This window comes from Carlito syrichta, unplaced genomic scaffold (assembly GCF_000164805.1).
Source record: "Carlito syrichta isolate Samal-C Ts95f unplaced genomic scaffold, Tarsius_syrichta-2.0.1 Scaffold47086, whole genome shotgun sequence".
Taxonomy (NCBI): domain Eukaryota; kingdom Metazoa; phylum Chordata; class Mammalia; order Primates; family Tarsiidae; genus Carlito; species Carlito syrichta.
The window spans coordinates 273,306-293,647 of record NW_006991182.1 but is presented as its reverse complement, the minus strand read 5'-3'; the positions used below and the strand labels follow the sequence as shown (position 1 = coordinate 293,647).

At 56.1% G+C, this 20,342-nt stretch overlaps 1 protein-coding gene across 1 annotated transcript in view; it reads left to right on the top strand.

Moving 5' to 3' along the window:
• Positions 1 to 20,342, top strand: part of SPTBN5 (spectrin beta, non-erythrocytic 5) — a 50,964-nt gene that overhangs the window by 21,780 nt on the left and 8,842 nt on the right. Inside the window, 32 exon segments of the mRNA XM_021707477.1 lie at positions 174 to 344; positions 821 to 985; positions 1,378 to 1,592; positions 1,971 to 2,157; positions 2,360 to 2,560; positions 2,786 to 2,902; positions 4,147 to 4,304; positions 4,756 to 4,891; positions 5,143 to 5,288; positions 6,425 to 6,539; positions 6,644 to 6,754; positions 6,962 to 7,141; positions 8,367 to 8,570; positions 8,733 to 8,882; positions 9,279 to 9,383; positions 9,806 to 9,973; positions 10,464 to 10,613; positions 10,722 to 10,913; positions 11,139 to 11,234; positions 12,987 to 13,102; positions 13,191 to 13,305; positions 14,019 to 14,132; positions 14,267 to 14,388; positions 14,658 to 14,820; positions 15,050 to 15,238; positions 15,504 to 15,581; positions 16,178 to 16,350; positions 18,575 to 18,665; positions 18,775 to 18,921; positions 19,480 to 19,617; positions 19,696 to 19,952; positions 20,152 to 20,338. Of these exon segments, the coding sequence (XP_021563152.1) occupies positions 174 to 344; positions 821 to 985; positions 1,378 to 1,592; positions 1,971 to 2,157; positions 2,360 to 2,560; positions 2,786 to 2,902; positions 4,147 to 4,304; positions 4,756 to 4,891; positions 5,143 to 5,288; positions 6,425 to 6,539; positions 6,644 to 6,754; positions 6,962 to 7,141; positions 8,367 to 8,570; positions 8,733 to 8,882; positions 9,279 to 9,383; positions 9,806 to 9,973; positions 10,464 to 10,613; positions 10,722 to 10,913; positions 11,139 to 11,234; positions 12,987 to 13,102; positions 13,191 to 13,305; positions 14,019 to 14,132; positions 14,267 to 14,388; positions 14,658 to 14,820; positions 15,050 to 15,238; positions 15,504 to 15,581; positions 16,178 to 16,350; positions 18,575 to 18,665; positions 18,775 to 18,921; positions 19,480 to 19,617; positions 19,696 to 19,952; positions 20,152 to 20,338 (4,857 nt within the window).

Here is a 20,342-nt window from a genome sequence, read left to right as displayed (position 1 = left end):
CGACTGGGCGACAGAGTGAGACTCCAACTCAAAAAAAAAAAAAAAAGAATTGACTCTTGCCCTGCTTTTCCCCATGGAGGCACCTGAGGCCCCTCTTGGTAAAGATAGGTAAGTCCTTATACTCGCTCTTGCGCGCAGGCTGTGAGGCCCACTCTCTCCTGGTTTTTGGGCAGGAATGGAAGTGGGACGTGTCGGTGCTGATGCTATGGATGGAAGAGAAGGGGCTGATGGTGGCCGATGAGTCCTCCCGAGTGCCCAGCAACATCCTGCGGACACTCAAGTGGCACAAAGCAGCTGAGAGTGAGCTGCTGGCCACCCGTGGGCACATGGAGAGCCTGCAGCAGGTGGGGAACGTGGGAAAGGGGGTGCGGGGCTCCTCATCTTCACATTTCCAGCCCACACTATACCACCTGTTTTCACGGAACACATGGAAGAATCAACCTTAGTCCCCACGAAGCTAGGATCCCCAGCTGCCTCCTTTACACCACTGGCATCGCCTTGCATCGGGTCCACACCAGCCCAGAAAGCTGCTGCTGTCCCTCCCCTGCTAACTCTCCAGCAAGTCCCAGAGCCTGCCGCCTTCCCTAGAACAGTGCTCTTTCCCACCACAGCCTAGTGTTGGCTCACCCTGTGGGGATCAGAGGAAAGCCCTCCTACCTCTGACCACAGTCAAGCCACATGAGCTGCTTGTGTCCAGGTAGCCTGTGGAGCATGGCTTGTGGCCAGCCACCCATCACCTCTGCCACCTGCATCCAGCTGCTATGACTGCTTGTGGTACCAGCAGCTCAGCAAAACTCCCTGGGCTTTGTCTCCACTCCAGGTTGGGAGAGAGCTGTTGAGCGGCAGCCCCCACGGCCTTGAGGATATCCGGGCCAGGCTTCAGGGTCTGAGCAGCAAGTGGGAAGAGTTGAACCACAAGATGGCAGAACATGGGAACAAGCTCCGGCAGGCTACCCAGCAAGAGCAGCTCCTGAGGCAGCTGCAGGTACGCTGGGGAGAGGGGCAGATCCTGAGAGGGAGTCTGAGGCTGAGCTGGGCTGGGGTGGGGGAAGAGAGAAGGATGGAAGCGGGGTAGTCTAGGTGTTCTGCTAACTCTGGCGTGGGCCTGTGAAGCCCTGCCTTTGGAGGCCTCTGGCCCATCCATAGGCCAGTACAGGATTGTCTCCTGTGTACCAGTGTGTGGTCAGCACAGCTTGAATCCCCTGGGAGAGGAAGAAGCATGAGGGCATGGGGGAGGTTTGGTGGTGATGGAGACAGAGGTTCCATTGGTCCCTGGTGACCCTGGCGCTGTGAGTACTGCAGTCTCAGAGCCCAAGGAGGGCCACCTGCTGTGCTGTGCATCAAGAGCCCAACACAGCCTCCTGCCTCCCTCCCCAGGATGTGAAGGAGAAGATGGACTGGCTCGAGGGGGCCGTGCAGAGTGCAGAGACAGGGCAGGACCTGCACTCGAGCCAGAGGCTGCAGGAACAGCACCGCCGACTGGAGAGCAAGAGCCAGGCTCTGGCTGGCCAGGTGGCCGCCCTGGTCTCGCAGGCCCACTGTGTGGCCACGTCCCAGGCCATCCTGGAGGAGACCCAGAAGTACTTCCGGAGGTGGGGCCCTGCCCACTCACTCACATGTTTGTCACGTCTTTACCCCGCTGTGTGTCACTCCCCTCATATGAACTTAAGGGCCAGCAGGGCAGCACCTAAAGGACCTGGGGATGCCTAAGCTGCCTTCCCTTATGAGTAGTCATTCCCAGGGTAGGAGGGTCAGAGACCCCACAAGGCACCCTAGGCAGTACACCCCACAATCTGAAATCAGACAAATCATCTAGTACCTGGTGCCCTCCAGCAGCCTCCCTCATCAGATGAGGCTTTCCTTATTCCTGACCTTGTTTCTCATGGGTCCCTGGCTGGGCCAAGGAAAGGACCGGGGGACTTGTCCTCACCCTGTTCCCAGGCTCTCCCATCTCTTTTTCTTCCACCCAGGTTCGAGTCCCTGCAGGGACATGTGGCTGCCCGGCGCCTGCAACTACAGGCCTCAGTTGAGCTGTACCAGTTCTGCCACCTATGCAACTTGGAGCTCATGTGGGTGGTGGAGCACATGCCCCATGGCAGCCCCACTGGCTATGCCAAGTACTTGCATGGTGCCCAGAGCTTTTGCCACAAGCACAAGGTAACAGCTTCCCTTTTCCTACAAGATCCCTGGCATCCCTTTCCCAGTCCTACACAGGGTGTCCTGGCCTCTGAGCCCTTCTCCCTGAGTGCTCCAATTCTTGACCTGGGTCCTGCCACAGTTGGGTCTGGAGCCACACCCATGGCTTGCTCCAGACACCTCTTGGTTAAGGGCAGCAGCCTCTCATGCTGCTCCGTGGCAGGAGCTCCAGGCCGAGGTGAAAGCTCACCAGAGGCAGGTGCAATGGGTGCTGGGCTCCGGACGGAAACTGGCAGCCTCAGGGCACCCCCAAGCCCCACACATCATGGAGCAGTGCCAGGAGCTAGAAGACCACTGGGCAGAGCTGGAAGGGGCATGTGAGGCACGGGCCCAGTGCCTGAATCAGGCCGTCACTTTACAGCAGGTAGGATGCAAAGAGGCGGGATTGGGGAAGGGGCAGAAGTCAGGACAGGTTCTGTGAGGGGGGATTTGTCGACTCTCGGGGAGGTGGGTCAGTGGTGAGGGCTCTGGGCTAGGAGCTGGCTAGTATCCCTGTGAGCACAGAAGCCCCTTTGTGCAGGGTGTCCCCAAGGGGTGACGGAGGGTCCTGTCTGAGCTCCTCAAGGTGAGCTGGCCCCTCTCTTGGCAGTACTTTCTGGATGTGTCAGAGCTGGAGGACTGGGTGAAGGAGAAGCAATTGCTGGTGAGCAGTCAGGACTATGGCAGAGATGAGGCAGCCACCCTCAAGCTCATTAAGAAGCACCAGGTACCATGTCCTGAGCATCCCACGCCACGGACATGGCGTGTCCGTGGGTGATGATGGACTGTGAGAAAGGGACTGTCACACTCCCTAAGGGCACATTCTACTCCTCAAAAGCAAGAGTCCCCCCCTTGCTTCCTGAATACACGGCCAGACCCATTCCCACTGCCCGCCCTGATCCTGCAGTGCCCCTAGGCAACCCTAGGTGTCCTGACCTATGCTCTTCTTTCCTTCTTTGTCTCATTACAAGTGTTGCCTCTCCCTGTGGTCTCAGAGTTTCTCTGCCTCCTCTTGCTTCCTCTCCCTCCCCCCCCGGCACTTTTCTCCTTTCTTGGGGTCACCTGCTCCAGCCCTCTCCACATCTTCCAAAAGTGTCTTCCTCTTATCATCCTTTGCCTATGGTCTTTTGAGTTAACTAAATGCCTTTTCTGAAGCCCAGCTCCTCTCACAAGCATCCCCTTGTTCAAGGGAGGGAGGCCAGGCCGAGCACAGTAGCTCACACCTATAAGCCCAGCACTTTGGGAGGTCCAGGTGGGAGGATTGTTTGAGACCAGCCTGGGCAACAGAGTAGACCCTGTCTCTAAAAAAAGAAGAAGGGGCAGGAAGAGGAGGAGAAGAAAAAGAAGAAGAGGGAGGAGGAGAAGTAGAAGGAAGAAGAAGAAAGAAGAAAGGAAAAGGAGGCCTGGAAGCCCCCCTCCTGGAGTTGGGACTCCCAGAGCCACACAAGCCCCAAAGCCTGGACTCCACAGCAGTCCTAGTTCCTGCTGTCACTGAAGTGTCCTCCTGTCTGGGTATTTTTTCTGCACAGCCCTGTGGTCACTGTTTCAGTGTGTTCTGTGACTGAGGCCCTTCAGTGAGCCATTCCTAGAGGGCAAGGCTGTCGCCTTGGCTTCGTGCGCTTGAGCTTCCGTGCCCGTGTGTACTGGGCAGCATACCTAATTCCATCCCTCTCTTATACTTTGATATTTGGGTCCAGTATATGCCCCCTGTGCCCTCCCGTCCTTGGCCCAGATTAACCAGCGCTCTCCTCTCCCTGCTAAGTAATGAGCCCTCTGAGGGCACAGTCCATGTCTTTAATTCATGGAACACTAAGTACTCCCTCAGCATCAGGTGGCAGGTGAATGAGTGGGTGACTTAGAGGGTAGATGAGTGGGTGTGTGAAGTGATGGGTGAATGAATGATGGGTGGTGAACAGATTCGATGAATGGGTCACCCAGCTGAGCCTGGCATGGGTCCTCATGTGTTGGCAGACCCTGCAGTGGGAACTGGCTCTTCACTGGCACTCCGCAGAGGAGCTTGGCCACAGGGCCCAAGCCCTCACTGGCCCTGAAGCCCCAGAACAGCTGGATGTGGTGCAGAAGAGGCTCTGGGGCCTGCTGCAGGCACTGCAGGAACTGGCAGCCACACGGTGAGAACTGCTGTAATCCCCTCCTCGGTGGAGGTGGGGCTTGTGAGCCCTGGCTGAGGGCAGGCCTTCTGAGTGGAGCAGGGCCTGGCCACAGTTGACTGTTCCCATGTCGTGGCCCTAAGTTGGAAGGAACCCTATGTCCCCAGGCCTGTAGAGCTATTTAAGAGAGGCCGAGTCTTTGCTGTATGTTGCCTTCCTCCTTCCACACATTATTGCATGAGGGCCAGTGGGGCAGGAGCCCAGACCCCACAAATCCCAGCTGACCATCTCACACCCACTCCCTCCTCTGCCCCCAACACTTTCCTTCCTGTCCACTTCTCCCTGAATCCTGAGCCACAGGCTTGGGCAACGACCATGAACAATCCCATCCTTCAGGTCACCCCCTCTGACTGACTCAGTTATCAAGGGGGTGGGAAACTAACCTCTGGGGATCCATGGGCTGTCACCACAGAGACCGGGAGCTGCAGGGGACCTTGAAGCTGCATGAATTCATGGGGGAGGCTGAGGACCTGCAGGGCTGGCTGGCCGGCCAGAAGCAGGTGGTCACAGGAGGGGAGAGCCCTGGAGAGGACTACAAGCACGTTCTAGTAAGAGGAGGACTGCGGGAAAGGAGGACACACCAAGGCAGAACCTGTTGGGTGGGAAGGCTGACCCTGGCAGGGCTGGATAGAGGAGGTAGAGGTGGGGCTTGTGAGCCCTGGCTAAGGGCAGGCCTTCTGAGTGGAGCGGGCAAGCACTGTGGCTGTCCAATCCATGTTGCCCAGTTGGGTACTGAGGCTATTTGCTGCCTAGCCAGCCAGCGGGGCCACCCTGTCACCGCTCCCCTTCTTCCCCTCAGCATCTCTGCACCACGTTTGTGAAGTTTCAGCACCAAGTGGAGATGGGCAGCCAGCGGGTAGCGGCCTGCCAACAGTTGGTGGAAAACCTGCTAGAGTGTGGGCACAGTGCTGCCCCCAAGGCCTATGAGAGGCAGCAGGATCTGCAGTGAGTGCCCAGTAGGCCGAGGGCAGGCAGGGGCTGGAGTGTTAAGGGAGGGTGACAGGCCTGTCACAGTCACTCATGCCTGTAATCCCAGCACTTTGGGAGGCCGAGGTGGGAGAACCGCTTGAGACCAGGAGCTCAAGATCAGCCTGGGCAATGTGATGAGATCCTGTCTCTACAAAATTTTTTTTTTAAGTTAGCCAGGTTTGGTGGTGTGTGCCTGTAGTCTCAGCTACTTGGGAGGCTGAGGCCAGAGGATCCCTTGACCCTAGGAGTTTGAGACTGCAGTGAGCCATGATGACACCACTGCACTTGAGCCGGGGTCATAGAGTGAGACCCTGACTCAAAATACAATAAAAAAAGAGAGGGTGGCATGCTCCGAGGGCCACATTGGCTCTACCTGCCTCAGGTACCTGCAAAGGGGGCTGGTTCCAGGGAAGCTGAGCCTGCCACAGGCTGTGGTCTGTGAAGGGAGTAGGCTGGGCGTGCAGGTCAGAGAGCCCTGCCCAGATCCCCAGGGACACTTTTTCCAACTGCTGGCTCCCAGTACTCAAGAGGAAGAGCTGGGAAGAGACTGCTGGGCCAGAGGTCAGGGCCTTCCCATGAGCTTCCCCTGCCCCCATGTTTAACCAGGACAACCCCTGCCATACCACATTCCTAGTTGCCCACTCACCTGCTGGGATCCATTCCAGGCTGTGAGCTTTGAGGCAAGGTCATGACTTTTTCATAACCCCCAGCATAGGGCCTATGCTGGCAGAAGCCTCAGGAGCTCAGCTAGAGTTTGCAGAGTAAATGAGGAAGGGAGAGAAGATACAGCCTCTGCCCTCAAAACATTTGTAATCTGACTGACATATTAGGAATCAAACACACAAAGGCTGTAAGGAATATGGTGGGGACTGACATTAACTACATGCTGAGCACTAGAGCAGCAAAGGACTGAATTCATAGGAAATCTAGAATGCCGGCTCCAAGGAGGAAGGTTTGGGAAGTCTTAGGAAAGGGAGACCTATTCAGGAGCTTTGGGCAAGTCCCAACAAAACCCAGAGAGGAGAGAGGCTGACCAGACCCAGCAAGGGGGAGGCATGAGAGGCTGGGCTAGTAGCTTATCTCCTGCTGGTCTCCCACATGCCTGGTGGCAGGGCCACCTGGTTGGAACTGTGGGAGCTGACCCAGGCCCGAGGCCGCCTACTTCGAGATGCCGAGACCACCTTCAGAGTTCACAGAGATCTGTCAGAAGTGCTCATCCAGGTCCAGGTGTGAGCCCAAGGGGAGGAAGAGGGTTCTTTCTAGAAGGGGATCCACCCAGGCTCAGTGCCCACCCTCCATTCCTGATCTCTTTGGCCATCCCCCCTCCTCAGGAGAAAGCCACAAGCCTCCCCAGCGATGTGGCCCAGGACCTGCGTGGGGTAGAGGTCCAGCTGAGGAGACACAAGGGGCTGGAGCATGAACTCACGGGCACTGAGCAGCAGGTAAGCCCAGGTGGCTGCCTGTCCCACTTGGGCCCCTGCAGGTCCCCTCAGGCTGGAGCGTCTGTTCCTCTCCCTCAGGGCCTCCAATGCCCATTGTGCACGGCGGGCATGGCCCAAGGAGGGTCTGAGTTCCCAAGCAAGGGATCCTTCTGTGGTAGGGTCAGGAGAACACCTGCCTTCCCTCCCTATTCCATACCCTGACCCCAGCTGCAGAAACTGCTGGAGAATGCAGACAGGGTGCAGAAACTGTGTCCAGGACCTCAAGCCCAAGCCGTGCAGCAGAGGCAGCAAGCTGTGACACAGGCCTGGGCGGCCCTGCGGCAGTACGTGGAACAGCGCAGGGCCCAGCTGGAGCGTGCATGCCTCCTGGCCCGCTTCCGTATGGCGGTGAGGGCTCCTTACCCTCAAGTGGGGAGGGTGTGTGTGTGTGTGTGTTGCACCTTGCATGTGCACACATTAATGATATAGCCCTCCAGTTCTGGAGGGAAAACAAGTGTGGACACAGGGTGGAATGATGTGAGCACACCTGGAGATCAGCCTGGCTGGTCAGAGGACTAAGCACATGAGTGGAGAAATGGTGCCTTGGGTTTGGGTCAGTGCCAGGGAGATGAGTGACAGGGTAGTCATGCAGGGTCCCAGCCAGGGCTGGGGAGTAAGAACAGCCTGGGAAAGCCCAAAACTGGAGACCCAGGCATTCTAGACAGTGACTTCTGGATCAGCCAGCATCAGCTTAGCATCTGAGTGCAGCTCTCTGCTAGGAGCTGCGGTGGAGAGAGAGAATGCACAGAAGCTGGAAGGTGGAAGTGCTGCCCCATGGAGCCTGCCTTCCTGGGGAGATGAGCCTCAGCCCCCAGAGAGTCAGACTGGGACAGTGGGCCCTGGCCATGGGCCGTCCCAGGAGTCTCTGTGTCCTGGTACCTGGTAGACCAAGAGGCCCAAACCATGACACTGCAGAAAGGCTTGAGTTTAGGGACCCCACACTGCCACTTGCTAGCAACTTCAGCAGGGTACTCGACCCTAGGTTCTTAGCCTCTGTTTGTCACGTGTTTAGAGCCTCCAGAACCCTTTCACCTGCATCGTGCCATTTGTGCTTCACTCTCTATGCGATGAGATGTTTGGGAAAGGACCCGAGACCCCTGCAGCTCTTACCTTGTGTAGTTGCACACACCTCAGCAGACAACAGTTTGTAAGGGTTAAAGGACAAGGAGAGCAGTGAGAGGTCAAGGCACTAGGGAGGCAAAGAAGGTCTTGGCTCTGCAGAACAGGTGAGCCTGTGTTTCCATCAACCAACTATTCACCAAGCCTGTCTTGCTCCACAGACCTACCCAGGCAAGCTTTATAGACACGAGAAGGAAGAAGGAGGAATGGCAAGAGCAAAGGGTGGAGACAAGCCTTGGCGAGGGTCTGGCATGGGTGGAGGGTTTGTGGAACCGAGAGGAGCAGGTTGGATGAGAACAGAGCAGTCGGTGACAAAGGGCCCCATGCACCTGACCTGAAGCCTGACCCAGGAGAGCTCTGACCACCCGGCTGTGAGAGTGGACTCAAGTGGGCTGTTGTTCCCTGCCACCAGCCCTGCTCTCACTCGGCTCTCCCTCTGTCTCCCCGGGGTCAGGTGCAGGACTATGCCTCCTGGGCAGCCAGTGTGCAGCAGGAACTGCAGACAGAGGAGAGCTCCCGGGAGCCCGGCAGCGGCCCCCTAGAGCTCAGTGCCCACCAGCGGCTCCGGGCAGAGTTGGAGGCCTGGGAGGAGCTGCAGCAGCAGGCCACCCAACTGGGCCAGCAGGCACTTCTGGCTGCAGGGACACCTGCCAAGGAGGTGGGCCCCCTTTCCCGGTGCCCCCGCCTACCCTACCTGATGTCGCCTGTGCCTGGCCACATGGCACCCTGTCCACTGTGCCATGCCAACCTCTCCTCGGAGGCTTCCCTCGGGATCCTCACTACTCTCCCCAGCCCAGGCTCCCCACATGTCCACTCCCAGATCCAGGAAGGGCTGCAAGTCCTGAAGGACCAGCGGGGTCAGGTGTTCCAGGCCTGGGCACAGAAGCAAGAGAGGCTGCAGGCCGCATGGCAGGAGCAACTCTTCCTCAGAGAGTGCAGCCACCTGGATAAGATCCTGGAGGCCCAGGAGGCAAGTCCCCTCTCCGGCCCTCCCAACTCTGTTCCTTTTCACCATCTCCACTCTTTCTGCTCACCCCTCTCCTCCTGGGTGTAGAGTCAAACGGGGTAGAGTGCTGAGGCCCTGGGCCTCCACTGACACACCCAGACTGAGTTCTGAGGAAGTTATCCCGAGGCTGGTCACGTGCCCCATGTTGAGGTGTTGCCAGCCCCTCACCCCAGTCTGGGATCCATGCCTCCTCACAGCTCCCCATCCAAGCTCAGTGCTTGCTTTAGCCCCCTGGGCACTCCCAAGGTCCTGCTTCGCCAGAGTATCCAGGGTGCTGCCTCAGCCCAGACTGTAGCTGGAGGAGCTGGCTGACTAGAAAGCCTCACTGGCCTCTGACTTTTCCGTGGGTTGTTGATCCAGGTCTCCCTGAAAACCAATGCCCTTGGGAGCTCGGTGGAAGAGGTGGAGCAGTTGATCCGCAAGCATGAGGTCTTCCAGAAGGTGCTGACTGCCCAGAATGAGAAGGTAATGGGTTCAGGGAGTCCTGGGCATGGTCAGAGTATTCAGGTTGGGAGAGTCCAGGAACTCTGAAGAGTCGTGAGTGGAGTCATAGGGTGCTTGATGTGTCCTCGGAGGCAGTACTGATGTATCTGTAGGACCAGGGTGCTGGCAGGACTCACAGGGCAGTTGTACATGTGGCTCAAGTAAAGGGCCCAAGAAGGCGAGGGCCACACTGCGGGGACCATGAGGCATTCAGCTCTGTCCACATCATGTGGACACCCCACGTGGTCTCTGGGGAGCAGCTTTGTTCTGGCTGGTGGCTGAGAGAATCAACCAGCCCTCGGCCACACAGGGGTGAGGGAAGAGAAGGGCTGTGAGCACTGTGGGCCAGGCCCTGCTCCAGCCCCCAGGATGGGAGGACAATGGGCTGTGCCCCTGCCCCACAGGAAGCAGCTCTGCGTCAGCAGTTGAAGATGCTCCAGGGCCCCAGGGTGCAAGCCCGGCTCCACACCGTGCTGCAGCGCCGGGCTCAAGTGAAAGAACTGGCAGGAAGCCGAGGACACGCTCTGCACACCTCCCTGCTGATAGCTGGCTTCTCCAGAGCTGTGGCCCAGGTCAGAGAGCCACCCCCAACCCAGAGCCTCCCTTGGAACCATATTTTACAGTTTTCAGATGACCTTCATACCTCGACTTTGTAATGGGAAACTGAGGTTTGGAAAGTTAAGTGGCTTTCCCAGGGGCCATGCTGGAGTCCAGAACATTTGATTCCAAGCTCCTTTGTGCTGAGACACCACCTGTTTCCTGAGCTCTAGTGGGGCCAGGGCAAAGAGAGGAGGGGAAGAGAGCAGAGCAGCCCAGGGTCCTGGGGAAGAGGGGTCATACCTTCACAATGAGATCCCACCCAAGGCCCTGCCCAGCTACTTCCTGTGACTAGGTCAACTGGCCCTGGAGCATGTCTTCCTGTGCTAGAACCAATGGCACCTCCACCCCTGTCCCTGAGGCCCGTAGTCAGCCACCCGGTCACAACTGGGGGCTAGGCCTGCAGGGTGTCTCTGGGGCCCAGGCAGTGGGAACATCATGGGATTCATGTCCTACCCCCATCAGGCCGAGGACTGGATCCAGGAGCGGACCCAGCAGCTGAAAAAGCCGAGCCCTCCAGGGAACCTGAGAGATAAGTGGAAGCACCTGCTGAAACACCAGGCCTTTGAGGCTGAGGTCCAGGCCCATGAGGAGATCGTGACCTCTGTTGTCAAGGTAACAGTCAGCCCCCCGCCCCACATCCCCACAGTGTGGGCAAGGGGTGAGGATTTGTGCAGGAAGAATGGCAGCAGGCAAGATCTCCGATGGCTCCTCTCTCCCTAGCAAGGCAAAGCTGTCCTGGCACAGAGGCCTACTCGGGCAGCAGAGGTCTCCCAGAGGCTGCAGGTGCTGCAGAAGCACTGGGAGGAGCTGAAGCAGGCAGTGGTCCTTCGGGGCCAGGAGCTAGAGGACAAGCGAAATTTCCTGGAGTTCCTGCAGAGAGTGGACCTTGCAGAGGCCTGGATCCAGGAGAAGGTGGAAGCCCAGCTGGACAGGGGCAGAGCTGGGGGCCGCAGGCTGAGAAATGGGGAGGAGGAGCCCAGGCCTACCTTTCTCTAGCTCCCTGATGGAAGGGAGCCCCAGCAGCAAGTCCCAAAAGCCTCCATTTGCCCTGACACTGCCCCTGCCGTGGGTGCCAGGGCACTGGGCACCTGGGGCCAGTGCTCAGAGCGCTGCCCTCCCCACCCTCGGCCTTCACAGGAGGTGATGGTGAATGTCGGAGACCTGGGCCGGGACCTTGAGCACTGCCTGCAGCTCTGCAGGCGGCTCCACGAGCTCCAAGGAGCCTTGGCCAGGGTAAGGGGGACCTGCCCAGGGAGAGGTTGGCCACGGCATCCCCCACCAGGAAATACTGTTCAGAGTAGGGTAGGTGCATAGTCTTAGGTGTCAGCTCCGTGCTCAACTACTTGCATGCACTTAGGCAGTCTCCCTCATCTCACCAAGCCTTAGTGTCTTCATCTTTAGAAGGGGACTGATGCCTGCCTCAGAGAGAAGGGAGCATGTGTGTGTGGTGGTGGTTATATGAATCTAGACCTGTGGTAAAACTCCTAGGCCCTTGCCCCCCCAGGCACAGACGTGTACACCCGAAAACTGGTAAAATCCAAATCAAGTCTATTTAATAGCATCATACCAATGTCAATTTCCAGGTTTTAATATTATCCATATGTCAGATGCTACCATAAAAGGGAAGCTGAAGAAAAGGTACATGGGACTTCTCTGCATGAGTTTTGCAATTTCCTGTGTACCTGTAATTGCTACAAAAACATTTAAAAAGTAGTGTGTATGCCTGGATGTAGTGGATAATCAAAACCCTTCTTCAGTGTGGCTATTTCAATATCTCAGCCTCTCCTTCTCTCCCCACACCCTACCCCCCCACCACACACATACACATACCCTACTAAAAATCTATGTCTCTTATGTGGCATAGAGAAGAAACTTGGCAAATGTATTTACCATCAGGTGTTAGAGACCAAATGTTTAACTTTATCCTCCTGACATAAGTATGCATGATTTTTCAAAAGGCTGCTGTGCTTAAACCATTCTGCTAATGGTGGAACTTCACAGATGCTATGCTGAATGCAATAGCAGGAAGAGAGCTAGACTTCAGGGGAGCTGGGCTTGAATCCTGGCTCTGCCACAGATGAGCCATGGTAGCCTCTGGGCTCTTATCTGGCATCTATAAAAGACACCCTTCCCTGCCTATGCCATATAAGGCACTTCATAGGAAGGGCCTTAGATATTTGAACAAGTTCTAGAGATGCAAGGGGCAGGAGGTTTGCATCTCTACCCTGAAGGGCATCCCCTCCTAGTGTACCTGTAAGCCTCGCCTTGTGTCCAAGCAGCACTGGCCTCAGCCCAGGCGAGTTGTCGGACAAGCGGGGCACCAAAACCCCAGGAAGCCAGAGCTCACCATTCCATTCCACCTCTCCCGAGAAGCTGCATTCTGTCTTTAAAAGTGTCCATTAATAAGCAAGTGTGGAGCCAGGTGTAGTGGCTCATGTCTGTAATTCCAGCACTTTGGTAGACTGAGGTGGGGGGATTGCTTGACCAGCCTGGGAAATATAATAAGACCCTGTCTCTACAAAAATAAATAAATAAATTAGCCAGGTATGGTGGCACAGTCCTGTAGTTGCAGCTACTCAGGAAGTGGAAGGGCCACCTGAGCTCAGGAGGTCAAGACTGCCATGAGGCGTGATCATCATTATCTATACTCCGTTCTGGGCAGCAGAGTGAGATTCCAACTAAAACAAAACAAAACAAAACGCCTCTGTCATCCTCCCCCTGCTACATGGTTGCCAACCAGAGGAGCACATTTCCTGGCCTTAAAGACAACTCTGGGGCTGCAGGCTCCAAGCTGATCTTGCTTGCTGCTCCTGAGACGGGCGGCATCAGGCACCTGCTGCAGTAGAGGAAGCAGCTTTTCCCACTGCCCAGACATGCTGCTTCTCATGCTCCAGGGGCCTGGCATTCCCACCTAGTGCCCACTGCAGTGCAAAGAAGGGGCTCTGTGTGGGTGGTGCCAGTGCCCTCACCTGAACCTCCCTGTAGGACACAGTGGGTGACGCCCACATCAGGAGCATCAGTGACTTCTCACTGCAGCTCAAGACCCGGGACCCCGAGGAAGTTAAGACCATCTGCCAGCGACGAAGCCAGCTCAACAACAGGTCAGTCCCAGGCTGGGGAGAGCTGTGAGGCCGGAGAGGGGTGGAAGGCCACCTCAGACTCCATGTTACACCATCACCCCTTGGCCAGGTGGGCGAGTTTCCATGGCAACCTGCTCCAGTACCAGCAGCAGCTGGAAGGAGCCCTGGAGATACACACGTTGTCTCGAGAGCTAGATAACATCACTGAAAGGATTGGAGAGAAGGTAGGTGGAAGGGGCCCCATTGTGCCCTGTGAACAAACGCAACCAAGGGAGGAGGCTAGAGTCTCCCACGCATCTTGCCCCTGACCCACCTCTCCATCAGGAGCCCCCTGGGGCATTGGATAGACTGGCTCTCAGAGTCAACTCCAGACCATAGCAGCACCCATTGGAGGCAGGCCCAGATGCACTGTGGTCCAGAGGCCAGAGCACACTCTCCCTGGTTCCTCCCACCCCTCAGCAAACCCAAAACCCTCAGGAGGTTTGCCCTAGAATTGTGTCAGCAACCACAGAGAGACACAGCCTAAAATCTGACAGAGGCAGGAGCTGTAACACTGGGAAGCCTTTTATGAACCAAATGGTACCATGTTCTGAGCACACCTAGCTGTTCTCCTCCTCTGGTTCCTTTCCTCAGACAGTCGGGCCAGCCTGTCCATCCTCATTCCTTTTTGCATATAGCAGGAAGCACCACACAAATGAGAGTGTTACCTCAGAGGAAACTCCAGACCCAAAGTCTCTCCTCTGAATCATCTTCCTTCACATAAGGAAGGGACCTCTGGTCCCCAAAGCCAGGCCCCTGCTCCAACCCCACCATCGCAATGGGAGGGGATCCACACCAGGTGCTTGCTTTCCACACAGAAACCCTGGGTGGGCTGGACCCCTCTGCAGTGAAGCAAAAGTCAAGCATTTGCTCCCCATTCTCCCCTGCTCCCCACCAGCGTTCCCTGATAGAGGCCCTGGATGGCAGGAAAGACCAGGAGAGTGTGCAGAGGCTGCTGTGGAAACACGAGAAGCTGGAGCAGGAAATGAGCCTCATCCAGGGCCAGGTGGAGGTGTGCAGCTGGGTGTGGAGGTGGGCCCAGGCAGATGCGGGGAGGAGGGGCTTCAGGAGCACCAGAGCCACATGCAGGGGCCCCCTGCAGCCAGGGCTCTCCTCCCCAGCCTCTGACCCTGCTTCCCCCTACAGTCCCTAGAGCGTGAGGTGGGCTGCCTCTGCCAGAGAAACTCTGAGGCAGCTCACAGCCTCAGTCACAAGCAGCGAGAGATGATGGACGGCTGGAAGTGTCTCCAGAGCAGGGCCCAGAAGCGGTCTGAACCCCTTGGGCCTTGCTCCCTTACTGCCTTTGCTGACCCTGCCCCTCCAGCCTCTAAGCCCCCATACTTCCCCTTGGTTCTGACTTTCCCCCAAGAATCTTTCTCCATCCTTTGAACAACTGTCTGTGTTGTCCCACCCCAGTAATCCCCAGCCCATGGGCCCTTCTGTGGCTAAGGGAATCAGGGGACAGGAAAAGACACTGGTGGGCATAGGGGAAAGAGAGTTTGGAGCCCTGGAACTAGCCAATGAACCCTGTTGGCAGGAGGGAGTCGCTGGATGCCTTGTGCCAAGCTCAGAAACTCCAGGCGACGCTGCAGGAATTACTAAACGCAGCTCAGAGGCTACGGGCTGAGATGGACACACGAAGCGCTCCCTGCAGTCCTGCGGAAGCCCAGCGCATGCTAGGAGAGCACCAGGAACGCAAGGTGATGGGCAGGTGGGGTCCTGGGCCTTCCTGGGTCCTGACCTCCTCACTGCCCTCCCCACCCTCTCGTCCTTACTTGCACTCGGGTCCTTTCCCAGTCTTCTGTACTGTCTGTCTCCTCTAACATCCCACCCCTTAGTTGTTTTCCCCACCTCTCCTCCTACTCACTGAACCTCCTCTATCCCTGGAAGGCTTCAGCCTCTGGAGATCTGAGCCCAGTCTTGTTCCAGGCTAAGCTGGACTCCTGGACAGACAGCATCAGCCTAGCCCGAAGCCCTGGGCAGCGACTGCTCACAGTTGGGCACCTGTCCACCCCTGACATCTGCCATGCCCTGGCTGGTTTGGAACAGGAGCAAAGCAGCCTGGAAGGGACCTGGCAAGAGCATCAGCTGCAGCTGCAGCAGGCCCTGGAACTACAGGCAGGCACAGTTCCATCACTGGCCTCACCTATCAAGGCCCACACTGACCCACAGCCCCTGGCCACAGCTAAGCCCAAAGGGGCTGCTGTGTGGGTGCTTTTACCACCAGTCAGCACTCAGCTCACCGAGATCAAGTCTTGCCTGTGTGGACTCGTTCTGTAGAGTTAGACCCAGGTCCCGCTACTAGAAGGGTCACTGGTTCACTCCACCTGCAGTGTGACTGTACCTCCTGCCAACTTTCTCTTGCCTTTTTCTTTCTCACTAGCTGTTTCTGAGCTCAGTGGAGAAGATGGAATGTTGGCTTTGCAGCAAGGAAGACTTCTCAGCCAGTGAGGGCCCGGGGGTCAGTACTCAACAGGAGCAGCCTCGGGGATCAAACCAGCCAGTGCTGTCTGAGCTCCACAGGCCAGGGATCCTCCCCTTCTGTGGCATCTCCCCTGCCCTTGACCACATCAGTCACTTGGTGATTACGTACCCATCAATCCTGAGCAGTTCACATGTACCTGGCAGTGAATGCCACAGCGCTTAGAGAGTAACGTGTGGCCCTGACCCATTGCCTCCTTCCACTGTTCCCCTCACCCCTGCCCTCCTCACTTTCCTGTACACTCAGAGATTTGCTTTTCCCACCACTGAGCCAACCCTGTGGCAGATGAGTAGAATTTGTGGGAGACCTCAGAGGATAATTAGGGACTCTGTTATCAGAAAAAGCTTTGCCTGCCCTGGAAATGCTGACATGTAACCATTATCCCCAGTACCTCCCCTGGTTGAGAATCACTGTCCTAAAGCCAGAAGCAGCCTTGAGGGAATTGAGGGATGTGTCTGGACAGAGCCATCACGTTGTGGATGCATGTTTGGGAGGATGGCTCTGGGGAAAGCAGATAGCTTAGGATGGGGAGTGGGCCACCCCTTGGACAGTGTCAGGTTCCCTGCTTCTGCCAGGACCCCTTGGCCAACGTGGAGACCCTCCTGTGGAAGCACAAGATGTTGGAGCAGGACCTGGAGGCACAGACGGAAAAGATCAGCATGCTGGATGCCACAGCCCACAGCCTGCATCAGCGTGGACACCCCGAGGCTCAGGGTGCCCTGAGCAGGTGCCAGGCCATGCTTCAGAGGTATCTCTGGCTCTGGGTGGTGGGCTGGCATGGGCATCTAGAATTCCAGCTCTTCCCTTTCTGACCTTCTGCTGCTTGACCCAAGCTCACCAGCCTTTCCCAAGCACTGAGGTCAGATGTCAGGGGTCCCCTTCAGATGGCCCTGTGGCGTGTTGGCCTGTTACAGACATCAAATGACACACAGAGAATCCCACTTCTTTCTACATCCAATTGAGATAGAGGGGGGTTTACAGATAAGCTTATGCTAGGAAACTGAGACGAAACCTTGGAATGAAATGGAAGATACCAGAGCACAGTAGCTGTGTGTCAGCTACCCAGGGTCAGACATTCCCGAGTTCCTCTGCTGCCCACTAATGGTGGGACATGAGGCAAATTCCTCCCATCAGTAGAGGCTGAACCTTGCATCACAATGAGTGGATAACACCTGCCTGCCTCTTAGGGCCGTGGTAAGGAACAAAAAGTCCCTTGACATCTTGGCATGGTGCCCAGCTGCAGCAGCAAGCTGGCAGATGTCTTATGCCTATTTAACCCAAAGATCAGGCCCAGAAGTGTGTGTGTAACCTGCCCAGCCTGTGAGACTCCAGGCTGCACCCTTTCCTCGTGAAAGCTTATCTTGTCCAGCCGCCTCATCCAGCTCCTCAGACTTATAGATCAAAGCAAATACAACCAAAAGTCAGATTCCAGAATGGCAGGGATCTCAGTCCTTTCCAGAGAGCCTATCAGTGCCCACAAATTTTATAGCTCCATGTGCCAATGTCCTGGCGAGGGCCGAGACCATCCCCTCTCCATTTTTGCAGGTGGAATCCCCACTCCTGGGGACCCATGGAAGTCTGTGAATTGACAGAGGGCAAGCACTGGTTTGCTAGTCTCCGTCAACACCCCCTCTGTCTGTCCCTATAGGCAGTTCTTGGCAGCATTGTGCCAACCTCTCCCCTCACCTCCCAGGCTTCAGTCAAGCCTCTCTGTATCTCCCCCACCTGCCATGCCCTTTGGCCATGAGGTTCATGCTTACAGCAGCGTGGGGTGTGCTGACAAAAGGTGTGCATGGTGGGAGTATATTAGGACTGCTTTTCCTGCTTTATGAATTTCATAATTTCTTTTTTTGTGGATATGGTCATGTACTTAATAATATTGGTACAGAGGTATGTATACAATACATAAGTCAGTTTGTAATATATATTTATATATTATATATTAAACCTATTAAATTATACATATATCAAATATATAAATGTTAGATATGATATATTTATATATAATGGGAGGCCTACTTTCAAGTTCTTACTAAGCCGGGCTCGGTGGCTCAGCCTGTAATCCCGCACCTTTGGGAGGCTGAGGTGAGTGGATTGCCTGAACCCGTGGGTTCAAGACCCGCCTGGGCAGTGAGACCTCATCTCTACAATAAATTAAAAAATCAGCCAGGCGTGGTAGCGCATGCCTGTAATTCCGGCTACTTGGAAGGCTGAGGAGGAAGGATCGCTGGAGCCCAGCAGGTCAAGGCTGCGGTGACCGGGAGCAGCCACTGCACTCCAGTCTGGGTGACAGAGTGAGACTCCAACTCAAAAAAATAAATGAATAAATAAATAAATAAAGTTCTTACTAATAGTGCATGATCAAAAAAATGGTTTAGACACTGTGTTGGTCTACTTGGGCTGCTATAACAAAATGCTACTTGGGTGGCATAAACAACAGACAGTTACTTTCTTACAACCCTGGGGCCTGGAAGTCCAAGATCAAGTTGTCTTCTGGAGGCCTCTCTTCTTGCCTCACAGATGGCTGCCTTCATTGGGCCTCACATAGTCTTTCCCAAACATTGGATTAGGGCCCACTCATATGAGACCTCATTTTAATGTAGTCACCTCAAAGATCCTGTCTCTAAAAAACAGTCATAGTCTGAAGTACTGAGTTTAGGACCTTGGTATAAAAACTTGAAGGGACAAAATTCAGCCCATACCAGACACTAAATATGAGGGGAAGTATAATGTGTCTTTATTTCAAAGAAAACCTCAGGGAATATTGGTACCCAAGAAGGAATGGCCTAGGTGAAAAGGGTACGCATACACGCCTATGTCTCTCTCTCTCTCTCTCTCTCTCTCTCTCTCTCTCACACACACACACACACACACACACACACACACACACACACACACACACACACACACACCTGAGCAGCTCCAGGTCCTGTGGGAAGACCTGAGAGCCCAGCACACTCTCCTCCTGGCAGGAAAGAGGCACTCCTGGCGCAAGCAAGGACCCGCTGTCACCACCTGGAGGAGCTCCAGCAGCTACAGACTTTCCTGCAGGATTCCTCTGAGGTTCTCCTTGCTTGGGGTGGGGATTGAGTGTGGTGGGGGGAAGGAGTTTCCCGGGAAATGCTGCCCTTCCTCTGAGACTTCCCAAAGGTGGTCCTTCCCGTGTGCCCAGATGGCCATGTGGCTGAGGGAGAAGAACCTGGTGGCCCTGGAGGATGGTTGTCGGGACCCTGCCATGCTTCAGGCACAGTTGCGGAAGCAGCAGAATTTCCAGGCTGAGTTGGACGCGAGTGTGCACCAGCAACAGGAGCTGCAGATGGTGAGGCCCTACGGTACTGGAGGGCCACAGGACGGCCCTGCAGGCCAGACGACTCCGTGGAGCCCTGGCAGTCGGCTCTGAACCTCAGTAGCAGACGACTGACATTCACCAAGTGCTTCCAGGGTGCAGGCCCCATGCTAGGCACTGGAGTGTAGTGAGAAGCAGTTGCTTCCCTGGGGCACTCCCTCCAAAGGTGTTCAATAGACAATGTCTTGATGAGATCAGGGCCTGGTTAGCAGACCTGTGGGTGAAGGAGTCAAAACATAGCACTTTTTTTTTAACATTCCCTTTTTCACCTGCAAAGGCAGGTCCTGACCCCAGGCTGGCTCCCTCTGATGTAAAATGTCCTGCTCAGTATTTTATATACCTTATCTCATTTAAGCCAAATAACCATTATTATTACATGGATGAGGAAAAGTGAGGTTCAGAAAGGTTAAGAAACTTGCTCAAGATCACACAGCGAACACACTCACACTGCAACCGTGGGACTGGTGGTCAGAATCAACACTGCGCCTGGCACCAGCAGTTCATGAAGTGTGTGCCATGTTGTGGCTGCAGGAGGGGCAGAGGCTGCTTAAGGGGGGCCACCCGGCCTCTGAGACCATCCAGGAGCGGCTGCAGGAGCTGGGAGAGCTCTGGGCTGAGCTGCAAGCCAACTGCCAGAGGAAGGCGGCCATGCTCCAGGGGGCCTGCAAGGTGAGGCTGTGGGCACCACGGAGCGGCTGTTGGGGCCCCAGACCCCTCCTCTCATGCCCACCTCACTTTCTGCCCCAGGCCTTGAGTCTGCAGCGGAGCATGGAGGAACTGGAGAGCTGGCTGGAGCCCGTGGAAGTCGAGCTGAGAGCCCCCACAGGGGGCCAGACCCTGCCTGGAGTAGATGAGCTCCTGGATGTACAGGGAGAGCTAGAGGCAGCGGTGAACAGGCAGGCCAGACAGGCAGAGGCCCAGCTGGGCCAGGCCCAGGCCTTCGTACAGGAAAGCCACTGTCTCGCCCAAGACATGGAAGAGCAGGCCCGTCAGTTGCTTCACAGGTAGATACATCCATGCCCCCGCCTCCATTTGCATCTGCCTCACCCTCCCCTTCCCTGCCTTCCTGAGGACACCCACCCCTGGCCCCAGCTCACGTCCTCCCACCTCTCCCCCATTCACAGTGAGGGTCAGAGAATGGGTGAGCCCTGATACCAACAACCACAGCCCCTGCCTCCCTGGGCCCACCCTCCACTGTTGCAGGTTCGAGAGCCTGTGGGAGCCCCTGCAGGAGCGTCGGACAGTCCTGGAGGCCCAGAGCCTCCTCTTGCAGTTCTTCAGGGACGCTGATGAGGAAATGGCCTGGGTGCAGGAGAAGCTGCCCCTGGTCACGGGCCAGGACTATGGCCAGAGCCTGAGTGCAGTGCGGCACTTGCAGGAGAAGCACCAGGTGA